The sequence below is a fragment of the Callithrix jacchus genome, chromosome 7 (assembly GCF_049354715.1).
Source record: "Callithrix jacchus isolate 240 chromosome 7, calJac240_pri, whole genome shotgun sequence".
Classification (NCBI taxonomy): domain Eukaryota; kingdom Metazoa; phylum Chordata; class Mammalia; order Primates; family Cebidae; genus Callithrix; species Callithrix jacchus.
In genome coordinates this window covers 6,324,168-6,340,861 of record NC_133508.1, presented here as the reverse complement: position 1 = coordinate 6,340,861, position 16,694 = coordinate 6,324,168, and the positions used below count along the sequence as shown (strand labels likewise).

The following is a 16,694-nucleotide window of genomic DNA, read 5'->3' as shown; positions in this document are numbered from 1 at the left end:
AACTATGACAAAGGCTGAAAAGCTCCAAGTAAAAGATGCATCATTCACGTGGCCAACTCTCCAGCACCAACACACGCCAGCAAAATCAACCACGTGGAGTTGTCCTGTGAGTTAAAAGCCTTTCGCTTATTGGAACAAATTGGAGAACAGCCACTAGCAGAGTCAACTGGTGTACAAAGCCCATTAGAAGAGATCAGTATCTGAGCTGTAGATGTTTCTATTTTCAATCACATTTCTTTTTAATGAAAACTAATTTTTAAGGGCAAGAGACCACAGCAGAAGAAAAATCTCTCGTAAGAAAAGACTTCATGGTTTACAATGATCAAATGTTTCAGCGCTTTGCAGGACTGAGTTCAGTGACAGAGTCCTTTGCAGTAGAGGCTGGCCGCACCTCTGGAGCTGCAAACACTACCGGAAAGACAGCTTTCTAAGCATGAGTGTGAGGCAAAAAGCAGAGTGCCCACACTTGGCCATTTCCACCAAGAAAACAAATTCATAGCAACCTTCCCTCACCAGAAAGGCTTACTTTATGGTAGGCTAACAAAAAGGACAAGCAGGTTGGGACAAGATACAGACTTTGGTTGCATTTAGCGATGACCGGTCTCCCACTCTGTAGATGCGGGCAGGGTGGGAAGAGGCAGGAAGAAGGAGTGGGGGAAATGGCATTTGCACGCAGGCTTCCCACCCTTCCCCTTTGCCCAGACGTCAGATCTACGCCGCACCAGGGGCGGGTCAAGGAGTCCAGCTAATTGCCAGGAGCTGAGGCAAGTACGAGCCACGAAAAGGGCTGCTCCACGGCCTCCCCACATCACCGTCCTTCGTGCACTTACGTCCTTGAGGCTGCCAGCTTCAGAGCTCCCTGGGCGTTCCCCGGCCAAGTGTCATCTCTGTGTCAAACGGATGGGATGCCAGGTAATCCTTGTACTCCCCGTCAATCAGTTTGGCAGCGTTGTTCCTGGCAAACCAGCAGTCTATCTGCTCTTCCCCGTTGTAAATCTTCCTTTGCTTCCAGACCACCGGGACTCGATGGCCTTTCACCGTGAGGACGGCCTCAGGGCCCTCTCCCTGAAGGAGCGGAGGGTGAGTGTGGTTCTGGCTGGGCCCTGCAGCATCTTCTGTGAGTCTGGCATCCTGGTTCAGGAACTGACCTGCGAGGACAAAGAAGAGCATCGAGTCTCAGTCCAATGCAGAAGGCTTGTGCTGAAATCGGACTTCAGTGCTATCAGTGGCGGGAAGGCTTACAACCGGCCACAGCCCGAGGCCAGACTCTCCCAGCGGGAGTTGACACATTCTCTGGTGTCATGGAAGAGCATGCGTTCTGGGGGGCAGGGAGGAAAGAGCCGAGGATTTGTCCCCAGTGACCCACCACTGCTGGAAGCTTCCCAGTTGCTAATGCTAGAAAGTTGCCTAACCTGCAAAAAGCAATAACCACAGTCTCCTACTGAGTCCAGAGGACAGGATGGGGCAGGTAAAGAGGCAAGTAGTGTTCCATCTTCCCTCTGTCCTCTCCCCAGTCACAGGCCCGCCTCCTTTCTATCCGTCCCAGGTCTGTGCTGGGTGGGGGTGGAAAGCAGTCAGCTCAGCTCCTCTCTGACCCTCGTCCTCAGAACTCTCCAGGTCAGATGGGGGCACTGCTCAGGCCACAGGCACACAGAGCTGTGTCTGCAGAGGGAGCTCATGCTGGGCCCCACAAAACGCGGCCAGCTCAAGAGCCAGGAAATCCTGCCTATTAAACTGAGTTCTGACAATGGCTTGCTCTTTATTTTTGGGCAAGGGGCCCACATGAACTGCACATTGAAGAAAGCTGAGTAGAATGGCCCGCCTGCTGTACATGGTCAGGCAGGCACCTACCCTGGAAGGGTGTCACTCAGGCTGGGCACTAGGCAGGGCTGCCCCATGCCTGGGTCTTCTTGCTGAGAGCAAAGGCATTGGACCCTCAGGTGACTACACTCCAATTCCTCGTTCATTCCCAGAAGGCTAAAGAGACTGCTGATTTATAAAGCCCATTCCCAGGCCAGAAATCCAGGAAAAAATTGAATCTTCATGTTACATATACAGTCACGCACCACATCAGGACATTTTAATCAATGATGGACTGAAAATATGATGGTGGTCCCATAGGATTATGACTGAATATTTTCAGTGTATCTTTTCCATGTCTAGATACTAATAATCATCATGTCGCAATTGCCGCAGTATTCCGTGCAGTCACTGCTGTATAGGTTTGTGGACTGGGAGCAATAGGAGACACCACATAGCCTAGCTGGGTGGGTGGAGGACTACACTGTCTAGATTTGTTCAAGAATATTCTAGATGGTCACATAACCACCAAATCACCTAACAATGCATGTCTCAGAATGTATCCCTGTCATCAGGCAAGGCATGACTGTGTGTGTATGTGTGCATGTGTGTGTAATAATTCATACATACATATGCAGACTCTATACATGCATATATACATACATACACAGACTGTGTATATATACACACACACATACACACACAGACTGTATATATACATACCATACATAGACTGTATACATACACACACATACATATACAGACTGGATATATACATATACACACCATACATACACAGACTGTACACATACAAACATATACATATTCACACACATACAGACTGTATACATACATATATACATACACAGACTGTATATATACACACACATTCATATACAGACTGGACATATACATATACACACCATACATACATACACAGACTATACACATACATAGGTATACATATTCACACACATACTGTATACATACATATATACATACGTACACAGACTGTATATATATACACACACATTCATATACAGAGTGTATATATACACATCACACATACACAGACTGTATACATACATATATACACACATACACAGACTATATGTACACATGCCATTCATACATACACAGTTTGTATATATACCCCCACACAGATATATGATATATGACATATTATGTATGTGTATATATAGACTGTATATATACATACATAGAGTCTGTATATATACACACACACACACAGACTGTATATATCATACATATATATGTATAACATATATGTATATGTACATACATATAGACTGTATATATACACACACATAAATACATATACAGATACATGTACACATACATAGACTGCATATATATAATATATATGATATAGCTTTATATATGGACTATATATATACATATGCAGTCTTTGTATACATATATACATATATACACAGACTATATATAATACACATATACATACATGATATATGTATAACAGATAATACATTATGTATATGAATATATATATAGAATGTGTGTATATACACACACACACACACACATACATACATACATATATGCAGACTGTATATATAATAAAAACCACATTCCTATTGCATTTCTCAATCTAACTCAAGGTATTGGCAATATCGGCTTAGTTTGAGAACTTTACCTCTGTCCTCTAAACCCAACATGAGGAAAAGCGCAGCCCCCTACCTAGCAGTCCGTGGCAGTTGCTGGAAAGGCCTTCGCTGTTGGCAATGTAGAAGCCCAAGTGGTGGCGCTGGAAGGGCGCCGGCTTTTTGTAGAGGTGGATGAGGATGACAAAGGCTATGGAGCCCTGGATGGTGATGGTGACATTGGTGTTGGCAGACACTGACACCTCCAGCCCCCGGCTCCCCACCACCACACTCTGGTTGCAGGGGAGCACCAGCCTGTCCCCACCATCCAGGATGACTCTGCTTGGTGTGACCTCGAGATACGACCTCTCTGGCTTGTTGACGAGGATGGTGATGGTGCGAAAGTAAGTGCGCTGTTTCTTGTGGCCATTTGGAGGGGCGGGTGCCCCGATTAACTCTCCATTCACTGTCACACCTAAAAGGCCGAGGGGAAAAGAACAAGGTTAGAAAATCTGGCCAGGAGTGGCGGCTCACGTCTGTAATCCCAACACTTGGCAGGCCAGGGCAGGTGGATTGCTTGAGCCCAGGAGTTCAAGACCAGCCTGGGCAACACAGAGAGACCCGTCTCTATTAAAAATAGAAATTTAGCTGAGCATGGTGCTGTAAACCTGTAGTCCCAGCTAGTTTGCTTGAGCCCAAGAGTACAAGGCTGCAGTGAGCTGGATCGCACCACTGCACTCCATCCTGGGCTACAGAGTGAGACCCTCTCACAAAAAAAAAAAAAAGGAAGAAAAGAAAAGAAAATCTATCCCTGCCCAATGCATCAAGTTAAAATTTCCTTCCTCCTCTGGGCTTATCTTTGTATGTCTAATACCAAAAACATTGTCTGACTTACACAAAGAAGCCACTCCGTGGTTACCAAGTGAGTGAGTGAGTGAGTGAGTGAGTGAGTGAATGTGTAAAGTTCTGTGTGGCGTTTTTACTATTGTCCGACCAGTATCTGGGGGTGGGGAGGGAGGATGTAGGTTTGGGTCCTGATACCGTAGAAGCAGGCGTGAAGCTGAGTGTTTGTGCGTCTACGCACAGCTTACCATGTTCATCTGGCCTCCTTCCAGTAGTGATAAGAACTCTTGGGTGACCCTGATGTGTATTTTGTATCTACCAGGGCTTCCTGATCCTAATTTGGACATCTTGTCATGCCACCGAGCAGTGTGGGAGAGCTCAAAGTCAGACTTTTTTTAAGTCCAGAAACTCAAGTTCTTCTGCTTAGGCGTTAGTTGTTAGATAAGTCATTTAAACAAAACACCCTGTAATCCCAGTTACTAGGGAAGCTGAGGCAGGAGAATCACTTGAAGCTGGGAGGTAGCAGTGAGCCGAGATGGCGCCACTTCGCTCCAGCATGGGTGACAGAGTGACACTCCATCTCAAAAACAAAAACAAAAAACCTGCTTCAGTTTCCTTATCTGTAAAATGGATGGGCAGGGCCGGGCGCGGTGGCTCACGCCTATAATCCCAGCACTTTGGGAGGCCGAGGTGGGTGGATCACGAGGTCAAGAGATCGAGACCATCCTGGTCAACATGCTGAAACCCCGTCTCTACTAAAAATACAAAAAATTAGCTGGGCATGGTGGCGCGTGCCTGTAATCCCAGCTACTCGGGGGGCTGAGGCAGGAGAATTGCCTGAACCCAGGAGGCGGGGGTTGCGGTGAGCAGAGATCGCGCCATTGCACTCCAGCCTGGGTAATAAGAGCGAAACTCCGTCTCAAAAAAAAAGAGAAAAAGAAAATGGATGGGCAGATATAAAACCCAACAGAATTTTTGTAAGGATCCCATTTGTGTAAGTTATAAACTGCTATCAAATAGAACGCGGTTCTGTTTTCCTTCATCATTGTGGACACCACCGGGGCCTTTCTGGCTTGAGCAAAGCCTGTGAGCCAGGCCCCAGGGCTCTGTGCTGTCTGGCTGAAGAGCACACAGATGCCAGTTGCACTTGAGATGTTTGGGGCTGAATTCGGCCATGCGTGTTAAATGTGTTTTGCTCTTGGGCAAAAAGCAGTAATTTGTAATAACAAAAGATTGCTATATAATTAACTTGTTTTCTCTGCTTTGAGAATAATCTTCCCAATAAATCTTGTCTAACAACTTCTTAGACATTCAAGGGGGAAAAAATGGACCTTCTCTGGGCAAGGGGTCAGGGAGAGGAGAAATCCCAGCGTGAGAAGAGCCTGTGCACTTCCAGCCCCAAAGTTCTAAGCATCTTCGGGCTGAGTTCCCATCACGGACGTCTCATGGAATACAGAAATCATGGGAACAGCTCCTAGAATAGGGGGTGTTTCCAAGGACATGTACAGGTAGGCCCCTCTCTTGCTCCTGAGCCCCTAAAATAAGAAATAGTAGAGATTTAGCTCAGAGGCTATAAAAGTCCTACAAGAAAATGGTGTGTTGAAGAACTCTGCAGAATCGCACCATACACGTCACCCGCCTGGCAACCCCAGGCAACCCAACATTCTGAGACACTTTCTCAGCAGTGAGAAGTGCCAGGGTGCCCGCTCCAAAGCTTGTCCTCACAGAGCTGGACATTGTTGGCTACCTGCATTGAACTCGAAAAGCTTTCTCTGTGCTCACCTCTTTCACCCAGCCCCTCTACAGACCCACAGGGGCCAGAGAGCCCTTTTGTACATACACATGCCTGGCACACAGACAGAGCTGTGGATTGCCATCTGAGCAGCACATCTAAGTCATCAAAGTACTGACCTGAGTTTAGATCCCTGGCCTCCCCAGCATCACTGCTTCTGAATGGACAGACATGGGACAATAATACATCGTGGATTTCTAAAGCACTTGAGCATTTACAAAACAACTTCATATCCAGTTTCATTTGATCCACTTTATAATAGCCGTGTGAGGTCCATAGTGTCCTTATCTCCATTTCACAAGGGAAACAACTGCAGCTCCCAAGGCATGTGCCCAAGGCCACACGACACTCGTCATAAAGCAGGGATTTGGATGTGTACATCCAGGAGCACAGCACACTTCCCTTAACCACCGACAATACTCACTGAGCGTCTCACATAGATAACTGGACATCCATCTGAAGAACAGAGCGGGGTGCCACAGCTACCTGGTCCTTGCCAGATGCTGCAGCGGAGGGTGGAACTTACCAGAGTGCATGTGATCAGAGACCAGCCTGAGGATGTCCCCGGGTTCCCCATCAATGTTGAAGCACACGGTGAGTCTGCTCAGGGGGAAATCCACAACAAAATGGGGATCGCCATCCACTGCCAGGGCGGAAGAAAAAGGAGGGAAAAAGAAAGGCACTTATTGAGTACCTTCCTTGCATAGGTGACACTCTGTTTTCTCATGAATGATTTTATTGAATCCTGAAAATGATACTGAAATGTTCTCAATTTCCAGATGAGGAAGATGAGTGGGAGGGAAACAACTCCCCAAAATTACTCAGTGAGCTCACAGTAAACATTTGACTTTGGGTCTTCTAAGTTCCAATGTAATGCTCCTTTCATCATACTTAAGCTCAGTATAGGAACTAAGCTCTGAGAGGTGTGAGGGGAAGGAGAGACCCCCACACACCCTCAACTGGTACTGAGTCCCCATGCTTCCATTTCCCCGGTGGACGTCCCCTGCCATTTGCTCTCTCCTTTAATGCAGAGGACTTTCCTCTCCTATGACTGGAGGTCTATGGCACTTCTCCCAGGAAGCCATAGGCTCTCCCAGGCTCATTTGCTGCCTCAGCTGTACGCTACCCCTGCCCGCAGTGCTGAGAGCCATGCCCAGCTTAGAGGCAGGGGCAAGGGAAGCAGAAAGTGAGCAGGTGCCAGGCACGGGCAGGGTGCTGGTGGAAACCCCTCCTTTGGGTCATACTAACTTCACTGCTCTGAAATTTCTGTGCACAGATGAGGCCACAGAGTCCAGCTGGCCGTTATCCTTGTCGGTTCCCCTCCTTGTCACCTCTGTTAAAGGTGAACAGCCTTACCTTTTATTACACAGACAAAAGACGTCTACATCGATTCTCTTACTAGATTGGAGATTTAGCTTCTCTCTAATTTATATTCCAAGTGCAGTTTGTTTCTTTCTTTGTTTTTTTTTTCTGAGATAGGGTCTCACTCTGTTGCTCAGGTGCACAGCTCACTGCAGTGTCAAACGCCTGAGCTCAAATGGTCCTCCCACCTCAGCCTCCTGAGTAGCTGGGACTACAGGCATGTGCGACCATGCTGAGCTAATTTTTTAAATTTTTTGTAGGGACAGGGTCTCACTATGCTGCCTAGGGTGGTCTCAAACTCCTGGGCTCAAGCTTTCCATCCACCTCAGCCTCCCAAAGTGCTGGGATTACAGGCATGAGCCACTGCACCAGCCCACAACAGGCTTCTCAAATGCCCCTCTGCTTAATGAGCACATGGACGCGTCTGCGTGAATGCCATGCACAGTGTAGGCATGGGCCAGGCAGAGTCCACTCTTCCTTTTTTTTTTTTTTTTTTTTTTGAGATGGAGTCTCGTGCTGTCGCCCAGGCTGGAGTGCAGTGGCATGATCTTAGCTCACTGCAACCTCCACCTCCCTAGTTCAAGCAATTCTCCTCCCTCAGCCTCCCAAGTAGCTGGGATTACAGGTACCAGCCACCACGCCCAACTAATTTTTTGTATTTTTAATAGAGACAGAGTGTCATTATCTTGGCCAGCCTGGTCTCAAACTCCTAACCTCATGATCCACCTGCCTCAGTCTCCCAACGTGCTGGGAATACAGGGAGTCTGCTCTTGTAAGCTGCAGCAAACTAACATGACTGCACCCCATGAGAAACCTTTCTGCCCCAGCACCCCTGAGAGGATCGCTGCATCCCCTGTGAGAAACCTTTCTGCCCCAGCATCCCTGAGAGGATCGCTGCACCCCCTGTGAGAAACCTTTCTGCCCCAGCATCCCTGAGAGGATCGCTGCTGTCCCTGTGAGAAATCTTTCTGCCCCAGCATCCCTGAGGAGGGCCCTTGAGAGGATCGCTGCTGCCCCTGTGAGAAACCTTTCTGCCCCAGCATCCCTGAGGAGGGCCCTTGAGAGGATCGCTGCTGTCCCTGTGAGAAACCTTTCTGCCCCAGCATCCCTGAGGAGGGCCCTTGAGAGGATCGCTGCTGTCCCTGTGAGAAACCTTTCTGCCCCAGCATCCCTGAGGAGGGCCCTTGAGAGGATCGCTGCTGTCCCTGTGAGAAACCTTTCTGCCCCAGCATCCCTGAGGAGGGCCCTTGAGAGAGGATCGCTGCTGCCCCTGTGAGAAACCTTTCTGCCCCAGCATCCCTGAGGAGGGCCCTTGAGAGGATCACTGCTGCCCCTGTGAGAAACCTTTCTGCCCCAGCATCCCTGAGGAGGGCCCTTGAGAGGATCGCTGCTGCCCCTGGAAAGTGCTGCAACTTCCCTGAAAACTGCAACATACGAAGAAATTCAAAGTGCTGGTCTTTTGCTGATGGGGAAAAAATGATCCCCAGAAAAGATGAAAGTTCTCATCTACATTTCTGGCATTTTTGAGGCATGAGTGCAGTTGTCTCTCAGTGTCCCTGGGGGATTCGTTCCAGGACCCCTGAGGATACTGAAATCCATACGTACTCAGGTCTCGGACACAGAATGGTGTAGTATCTGTATATAACCTTCACACAGGCTTTCATACACTTTATTATTATTGTTATTATTTTGAGATGGACACTCACTCCGTTACACAGGCTGGAGTGCAATGGCACAATCTTGGCTCACTGAAACCTCTGCCTCCTGGGTTCAAGCGATTCTCCTACCTCAGCCTCCTGAGTAGCTGGGACTACAGGCATGCACCACCAGGCCCAGCTAATTTTTGTATTTTTAGTAGAGATGGGGTTTCGCCATGTTGGTCAGGCTGGTCTCAAACTCCTGAGCTCAGATGATCCACCTGCCTCGGCCTCCCAAAGTGCTGCGATTACAGGCATGAGTCACCACACACAGCCTTTCCATACACTTTAAATCCTCTCTAGGTTACTTATAACACCTAATGCAAAGGAAATTCGATGTAAATAGTTGTTACACTATATTGTTTAAGGGATAAAGACAAGAAAAAAAGTGTACACATTCAATACAGACACAATTCCTTTTTCACGTATTTTCAATCTGCTAGTGGTTCTATCCTTGGGTGAGAGACCCATGGAGACAGAGGGCAATCGTGTAGCTAATCCGACAGGTTTATACCACACCATTTGTAGGCAAATCGTCCAAACCTCTTTACAAGGAAAGAGAGTGCTTGCTCCAAAAAAAGACGAGAGGGGTCCAAATGCCATTACTCCAGGCCGCATCCAAGAGGAAGCTTTTCTGGCATTCCACAGAGCCTATGTGTGTGTTCGAAGGAATTACATTCTGTCTCCCGGAGACCGTGTGGATGCTGTATCCACAGCCAGCCTCTGGGGTGTCCTTGGCTTTAGGAATTTGCACGTATAGCACAGCAGCAGAAAGACAATGATAAAAACTTCCAGAGGCTCATGTGGACCCAGCAGAACAAAACCCAGACACCGGCTGTTCTTCCCTCTGAACTTGTCTTCTAGTCCCAGGAAGCTGGAAAAAGAAAATTTCATGATGTCTGAAAAAAATCTGTTCTTCCCTTCTGAAGCCACAGACTGGAGGGAAAAAGAAAAAAAAAAAAAAGGCTGCCTGTGGCACCGGACGTTCTGATTTTGGTAGCACTATTTTATATTTGCAATAGCAGAGGCTGGAAGGATCCATGCTACAGATCGCTAACGAAATTGTCTTCCAAACTCAAGAAGGGTCAGAATGTGCCTCTGCCACCCATCTACTCTTCCACCAGGCTTCCTGCGGACCGTGCTGTCTCCACGCTGTTCATGGGACGGCTTCATGACAGCTGTGGTTCTCAGGCTCTGCCTCACACTGTGGGCTTGACATGTTGCTGTAGGAGCTGGTATTTTTAAACTGGCTTCAAGGAATTCTTGGTTTTACGTTTGCTTGTTTGTTTGTTTGAGACAGAGTTTCACTCTTATAGTCCAGGATGGAGTGCAGTGGTATGGTCTTGGCTCACTGCAACCTCCATCTCTCAGGTTCAAGCAATTCTCCTGCCTCAGCCTCCCCAGTAGCTGGGACTACAGGCACCCACCAGCACACCCAGCTAATTTTTGTATTTTTAGCAGAGATGACGTTTCACTATGTTGGCCAGGCTGGTCTTGAACTGCTGACCTCAAGCAATGCACCTGCCTTGGCCTCCCAACGTGCTAGAATTACAGACGCCAGCCACTGCAGCTGGCCTGGTCTTAGATTTTTTAACCATCTTTTACTCTCAATCCACACACAACTGCATCCTTTTCTTTACCTGATGTTTTAGAGATTTTAATTCTTGGCTGATATGGCTTCTCAAGCGAAGGTCCTGAAAAGAAGGAAGAGAATGTCACGGTCATTCATTAAAGATGAAGAGAGAGGTACAAAGGGAGAAGCAGAAATGACTAAAACACAGCTTTTAGGTACATTCCTAACAGCTTAAGGAATAAAAAAACCATGTAAAACATCATCGTCTTAAAAAGGGAGCTTGGCTTCAAAACACACAGTGCAGCCAGGCATGATGGCTCATCTGTATAATCCCAGTGCTTCGGGAGGCCAAGGTGGGAGGATCACTTGAGCCCAGGAGTTCAAGACCAGCCTGGGCAATATAGTGAGACCCCGTCTCTACAAAAAGTAAAAAATTATCCCAGCAAGGTGGCACGCGTCTGTGGTCCCAGCTACTTGGAAGGCTGAGGTAGAAGGATCACTTGAGCCCAGAAGATCCAGGCTGCAGTGAGCTATGATGACACCACTGCACTCCCACTCCAGCCTGGGTGACAGAGTGAGACCCTGTCTCAAAAACAAGAAAAAAAAAGCAGACAGGTGGAGTGTAAAGTGTGGAGGATTACTTATTTTATTCTTCTATAAATTATATACTATTCTTTTCTGTGATTTTTGTGTATATTATAGGGGGAAATATTTTATCACATCTGATTTATTATTTATTTATTTTGAGATGGAGTTTCACTCTTGTTGCTCAGGCTGGATGCAGTTATGTGATCTTGGCTCACCGCAACCTTCACCTCCCAGGTTCAAGTGATGCTCCCACCTCAGCCTCCCAAGTAGCTGGGATGACAGGCATGTGCCACCACAGCCAGCTAATTTTGCATTTTTAGTAGAGACAGGGTTTCTCCATGTTGGTCAGGCTGGTCTCAAACTCCCGACCTCAGATGATCCACCCGCCTCAGCCTCCCAAAGTGCTGGGATTACTGCAAAGTGACAATGGACCAGAGAAGGAGCGTGTAGGCGTGAGCCACTGCACCCGGCCACACCTGAGACATATTTACAGGGGGACGGAGAAACGAGTTGTTGTTCAGTGGGCCTGTAGCATTTCAGATGTGCAAGATGAAAACGTCCCAGATCTGTTTCACAACAGTGTGAATATACGTAACATCACTTACCAGCGTTGAACTGTACGCTTGCAAACAGCTAAGATGGTAAATTATATGTTCACAATAAAAACAAAAACAAACAACAATGTAAAAAGAAAAGAGGTATAGTTCTAATCCAGTGTCTGCAGCTATGTGCGCCGTGGAATTCACAAAGCAGAAGATTTTGAAACACTTTGTATTTCAAAGTACTTGTGCTTTGAATAAATATTCAGTGAAAGAATAACCTAAAAGTAATTAATTTCTATAAACAAAATCAGTATCTTAGGTCAAATTGTTAGTACTAGAAAAATTGTGTTCCTCTTCTTTGGTTTTTACTGCTCACAGAAATTAAAGAGTGAGGTTTCTCAATGTTTTTGAAGCACTCCCTTCTCAATATTGGTCTTGCCCAGCGTGACCTGGGCAGAATTGCAGATTAGCCAGGAAAGAGGAGGGATGACTACATGACTGCTTTGAGGAGTGGCAGCTGCCACCAACTCTAAAAAAATTAACATTAAAATTTGGAAACCATCAGAGCCTTAAGGAAAGGAAGAATCCTCTTTCAAAAAAAAATTTAAAAACCCTTTTGAGTAATCAGCTGGTGATCTCCTCTGTCATTCTGGCCCCCTGAGTCTTTGTATCATCTGGGTCTGATCTTTCCTGAAGCTGTGGAGATTTGCGCTGACGACCTATAATCAACATCTTATTGAAAAGGCCACTATTCCTGGATGTGGCATGGCTCTCATAAGTAGAAAGCGACAGCCTCCTGCCGCCCGCTTTCAATCACAACGAAAACCGTGTAAGGTTTGCCGAGACAAGCTCCACCCTTTCTGAAATAGCCATGTCAATTGCAACGTCACCATCAGGGTCTAAGCTTTTCGGTTGACTTCCGGTACCCCGTGCCTCAGCGGAAGGCGTGTCTGGCATTTGTGCAGAACTCACTGTGCAGCCACGCATTCCATATTTAGTCCTCACAACAGCGCTGCAGGGAAGTCAGTATTGTCTCCATGCTCAGGGCTGGGGAGTGGGAATGGAAGCTCAGAGAGGTTCAGAAACCTGACTCAAGCCTCGCAGCGAGGGTTGGTGAATCCTAACTTCAGGCTTGCTCTACACTCACATCCTTCTAACACTGCAGAGTGTGAGAAATGAATGAGACAGCATGGGTGGGATGCGGAGTAGGGCCCGATTAACCTCGGTTCCCTCTCCTAGTGTCAGAACTGGACAGGAACCTAATAGAAATGTGATGCAGAGGAAACGCGATTTTCCACGAGCGAACCTGCCAAGAATCTAATGCTCTGCTTTGGTTTCACTGCATTTCCTTTCTCTTGCTCTTGTTCCTACTCATCCCCCCATCAGCGTGGCATTGACTGTGACTGCTTCTGCTCAGATTGACCGAGATCGACGTGCCTACTTCTGCTCAGATGCTCAGACACTGACATGTAAAGACCGGATTCTTGCAAGAATCCGTACCTTGGTCCTTCCCACATGCTCTTGGGGAAATAAAGTCAAGCACACAATCATGTTATAATACATAACTCTGAAGTGCTTAGAAATATAGAAAGGCACTGAAAAATGGGCATTGGGGTGTTCATTTCAGTGCTTCTGCTCATGCCTGAAACCTGGCAAACACCTGATGGTTTACTGATGGACTAACCTCACTGCCTGACATTTCTGAACCAAATGTCACCTTTTCCTCATTTCTCTAGACAGCCACAGTGTGTAGCAATGCACATACAACAGTCTACAATACTCTCTGACTATGAGCTGTAGTGTAGCTTTCTGGTTGGTTGTTTTTTGATAGATGGGTCTTGCTCTGTCACTCAGGCTGGAGAGCAGTGGTGTGATCACGGCTCACTGCAGCTTCAAACTCCTGGGCTCCAGTGATGCTCCTTCCCCAGCCTCCTGAGTAGCTGAGACTGCAGGCACACCACCGCACATAGATAATGTAATTTTTTTTCTTTTGTAGAGACAGGGTCTCTGTGCTGCCCAGGCTGGTATTGGACTCACAGCCTCAAGTGATCCTCACCTCAGCTTCCAAAAGTGCTGGGATTACAGGCATGAGCCACTGCACCTGGCCTGGGTTATTGTTTGTAACTATCATAGCAAGATGGACTAACACAGCTTCCTGGGGAGGAGGTAAGTGGCATCTCAGGCCCGTGTCCCCCATACCTGGCTGGCACAGGTGCCACATACCTGGTTGTGTGCTGGCTCCTCGCACACTCTGCACCACCGGTTCGGGTCCCATGGCGGCTGACATGCCGTGGGCCTCCTCCAGGCCATCTGTGCGTGGGCTCGGCCCCCTCAGCTTCATGGAGGTGAAGGGAGTGAGGAAATGGTAGCTCATGGCCAGAGCCTGGGCCCGCTGCCGCAGCTGCTCCTTCTCCGGCCCATCGTCACTTTGCAGCCAGGAGCTCAGCAGCTCCTTTGTGGTAAGGTAGCTCCAGAGACGCTCGATGTGATTGGGGTCCCCTTCTCCATCGCCTTCAGGCCTGGGGCTCCCTAGGACGTCTTTCCCCGTCTTCTGAGGCCCCACAGGCACGTCCGTCTTCAGGATGATGAATTTCTTACTGTTGCTGGCAGTGACCTCCACGTGCAAGTGATCCAGCTTCCTGTCCACCAGCTTCCCTGCGATGATGATCTCCGAGCCGTTGAAATAGTTGGGGAACAAGGTCTTGGTGGCCTGCACCACTGAGCTGGGGGGATAATCGATGTGGATGTCAGAGAGGAGAGGGGTCCTGATTTCATCATAGAACCTGTGGTGGAGGAACAGGGAGAGAGAGATCAGGGCCTGCTCCAACAGCAGGCAGGACAGTCCAAGAGGAAACCACAGGCTCTCAGTCCGATTTTAGAAGCAATCGAGTCCACATGGCACCCCACGCAATATTTCTGCCAGGAGGTCACTAGGCAGCAGTTTCAACACTGCTGGTGGGAGGGAATGCATTCTCTCGCGTGGCTTCTGAGCTTTTTTTCAATTGCTTTCATGAGGAGAAAGAACCTCCTTATAGTAGATTAAAATCTTCCTCCCCAAAATTTCCACCCACTGGTCTCAGTTTTGTCTCTGGAACAATACAGAATTAGTCTAATCCATTTCAACAGACATTCAGATGCTTAAAAAACCAACACTGTGCATTCCTTGAAGCCCGATGAATCCCCAGTTTCATGAACTAGTCTTCCTGTGATACGGTTTTGAGATTTCCCCACCAGTCTTGGTAAATTTCCTTTGTGCACACCTACATTTCTCAAAGAGCCTCTTAAAATCTTTTTCTTAAAACCAAATACAAATTCCAGATGTGCTTTAGGCAGCACATTCTACTTGAGAAATCTGACCTTGTGTGAGTTTGTGCATATAACATTTGCTTGCATTTGCTTTTCTCATAAAGTTACATAGTTCCTTCTTGCTAAGCAAGGAGACCAGTAAAATCCCCTTTCTAAAGATCTAGAAAACATAGGCTGTGAAGTCGGACTTCCATCTCTGTCAGTTCCTTGCTGTGTGTCTTGGGACATGTGGCTTAACCTCTCTGAATTTCTGTTCCCTTATATATAAAGTCAGGATGTTAACAGTACTTCTTCGGTCTCCTGCTAACTGTCCCTACAAGCCCATTTTCCCCTCCTTTCATGAGAATTGACTATGGCCATCCAGATACAAACCACATTTCCTAGCCTCTTTTGGGGCCAAAAATGGCCATGTGACTATGTCTTCCCAATGGAATATGGGTAGGAGTGAGATGTGCAGTTTCCTCAATATTTGTTTAAAATCCATGCTGGCTTTCTTTTCTCTCTCCCTTTTTGTGGCTAGAAAACAAAAGTAACAGTGACCAGATTTCAATCCTGTAGCATTAAGGACAACACTTGAGGAAAGCAGAGCAATGAAACAGTAGAAACCTGGGTCTCTGTACAAACCTGGGTCTCTGAATGACTTCGTGGAGCAGGAACCTGGGTCCCTGAATGACTTTGTGGAGCAGGAACAAGCCTGTTACCATTATAGGAGAGAGAAGTAAAAGGCTGTCTCATTTCAGCCTTTGCCTTTCATCATCTCTGTATTGCAGCTTAGCCTTTACCCTAATATACCTATCTCCTAGGTTTCTGTGAGGATCATCTGTGATAATTCACACGGAAATTCCTGGTGTATCATAAGTCCTCACAAATGTCAGGTATTGATGATAGCCTCAGTGGGAGGGCAGTGCAGCTGACTTGTTGCAGCATAACTGCTTTTTCTTCTGAATGCCTTATTGAATCTCAATTCTATTATCCAGTGCGTCACATTCTCCCTCTTTGACTCTAGTTTTGAATACTTTTTAAAACGTGGAAAGCCAATCTGTGTTTTCGTTTAACTCTTTCATTAAAATGCTTGGGAGGAGGCCAGGCACGGTGGCTCACGCCTGTAGTCCGAATACTTTGGGAGGCTGAGGCAGGCAGATCATGAGGTCAGGAGATCGAGACCATCCTGACCAAAATGGTGAAACCTCATCTCTACTAAAAATACAAAAATTAGCTGGGTGTGGTGGCATGAGCCTGTAGTCCCAGCTACTCGGGAGGCTGAGGCAGGAGAATTGCTTGAGCCTGGGAGGTGGAGGTTGCAGTGAGCCGAGATCGCACCATTGCACTCCAGCCTTGTGACAGAGCAAGACTCTGTCTAAAAGAAAAAAAAGAATGCATGGGAGGAAATGGAGAAAACAGTAGCTAATCCCAAACCAAGGACCTGTCTTTACTCCATACCTTAGGGACCTCCACTTCCATTTATCATTAATAAATGTCCTTTGATTATGGCTATTAAACACCCACAAATCTACCCAAACCTCCCTTTGCTTTTAAGTAGATACCATATATGCCACGATGCAGATTAAA

At 47.1% G+C, this 16,694-nt stretch overlaps 1 protein-coding gene across 6 annotated transcripts in view; it reads right to left on the bottom strand.

Annotated features, from left to right (window-relative positions):
- The window catches only part of ITIH5 (inter-alpha-trypsin inhibitor heavy chain 5), a 194,077-nt gene that overhangs the window by 81,777 nt on the left and 95,606 nt on the right, over positions 1-16,694 (bottom strand). For 3 of the 6 annotated variants that reach the window (XM_078329330.1, XM_054258417.2, XM_002750029.6), the window contains exons 10-14: positions 14,043-14,602; positions 10,757-10,810; positions 6,584-6,700; positions 3,520-3,897; positions 831-1,148 (exon numbers count right to left, since the gene is read on the bottom strand). In XM_078329330.1, the coding sequence (XP_078185456.1) occupies positions 850-1,148; positions 3,520-3,897; positions 6,584-6,700; positions 10,757-10,810; positions 14,043-14,602 (1,408 nt within the window). In that variant the 3' untranslated portion in view covers positions 831-849. Of the gene's footprint in view, positions 1-214; positions 1,149-3,519; positions 3,898-6,583; positions 6,701-10,756; positions 10,811-14,042; positions 14,603-16,694 lie in introns of those variants that run through there. The other 3 variants (XM_035306695.3, XM_054258416.2, XM_035306694.3) reach the window with 2 other exon arrangements.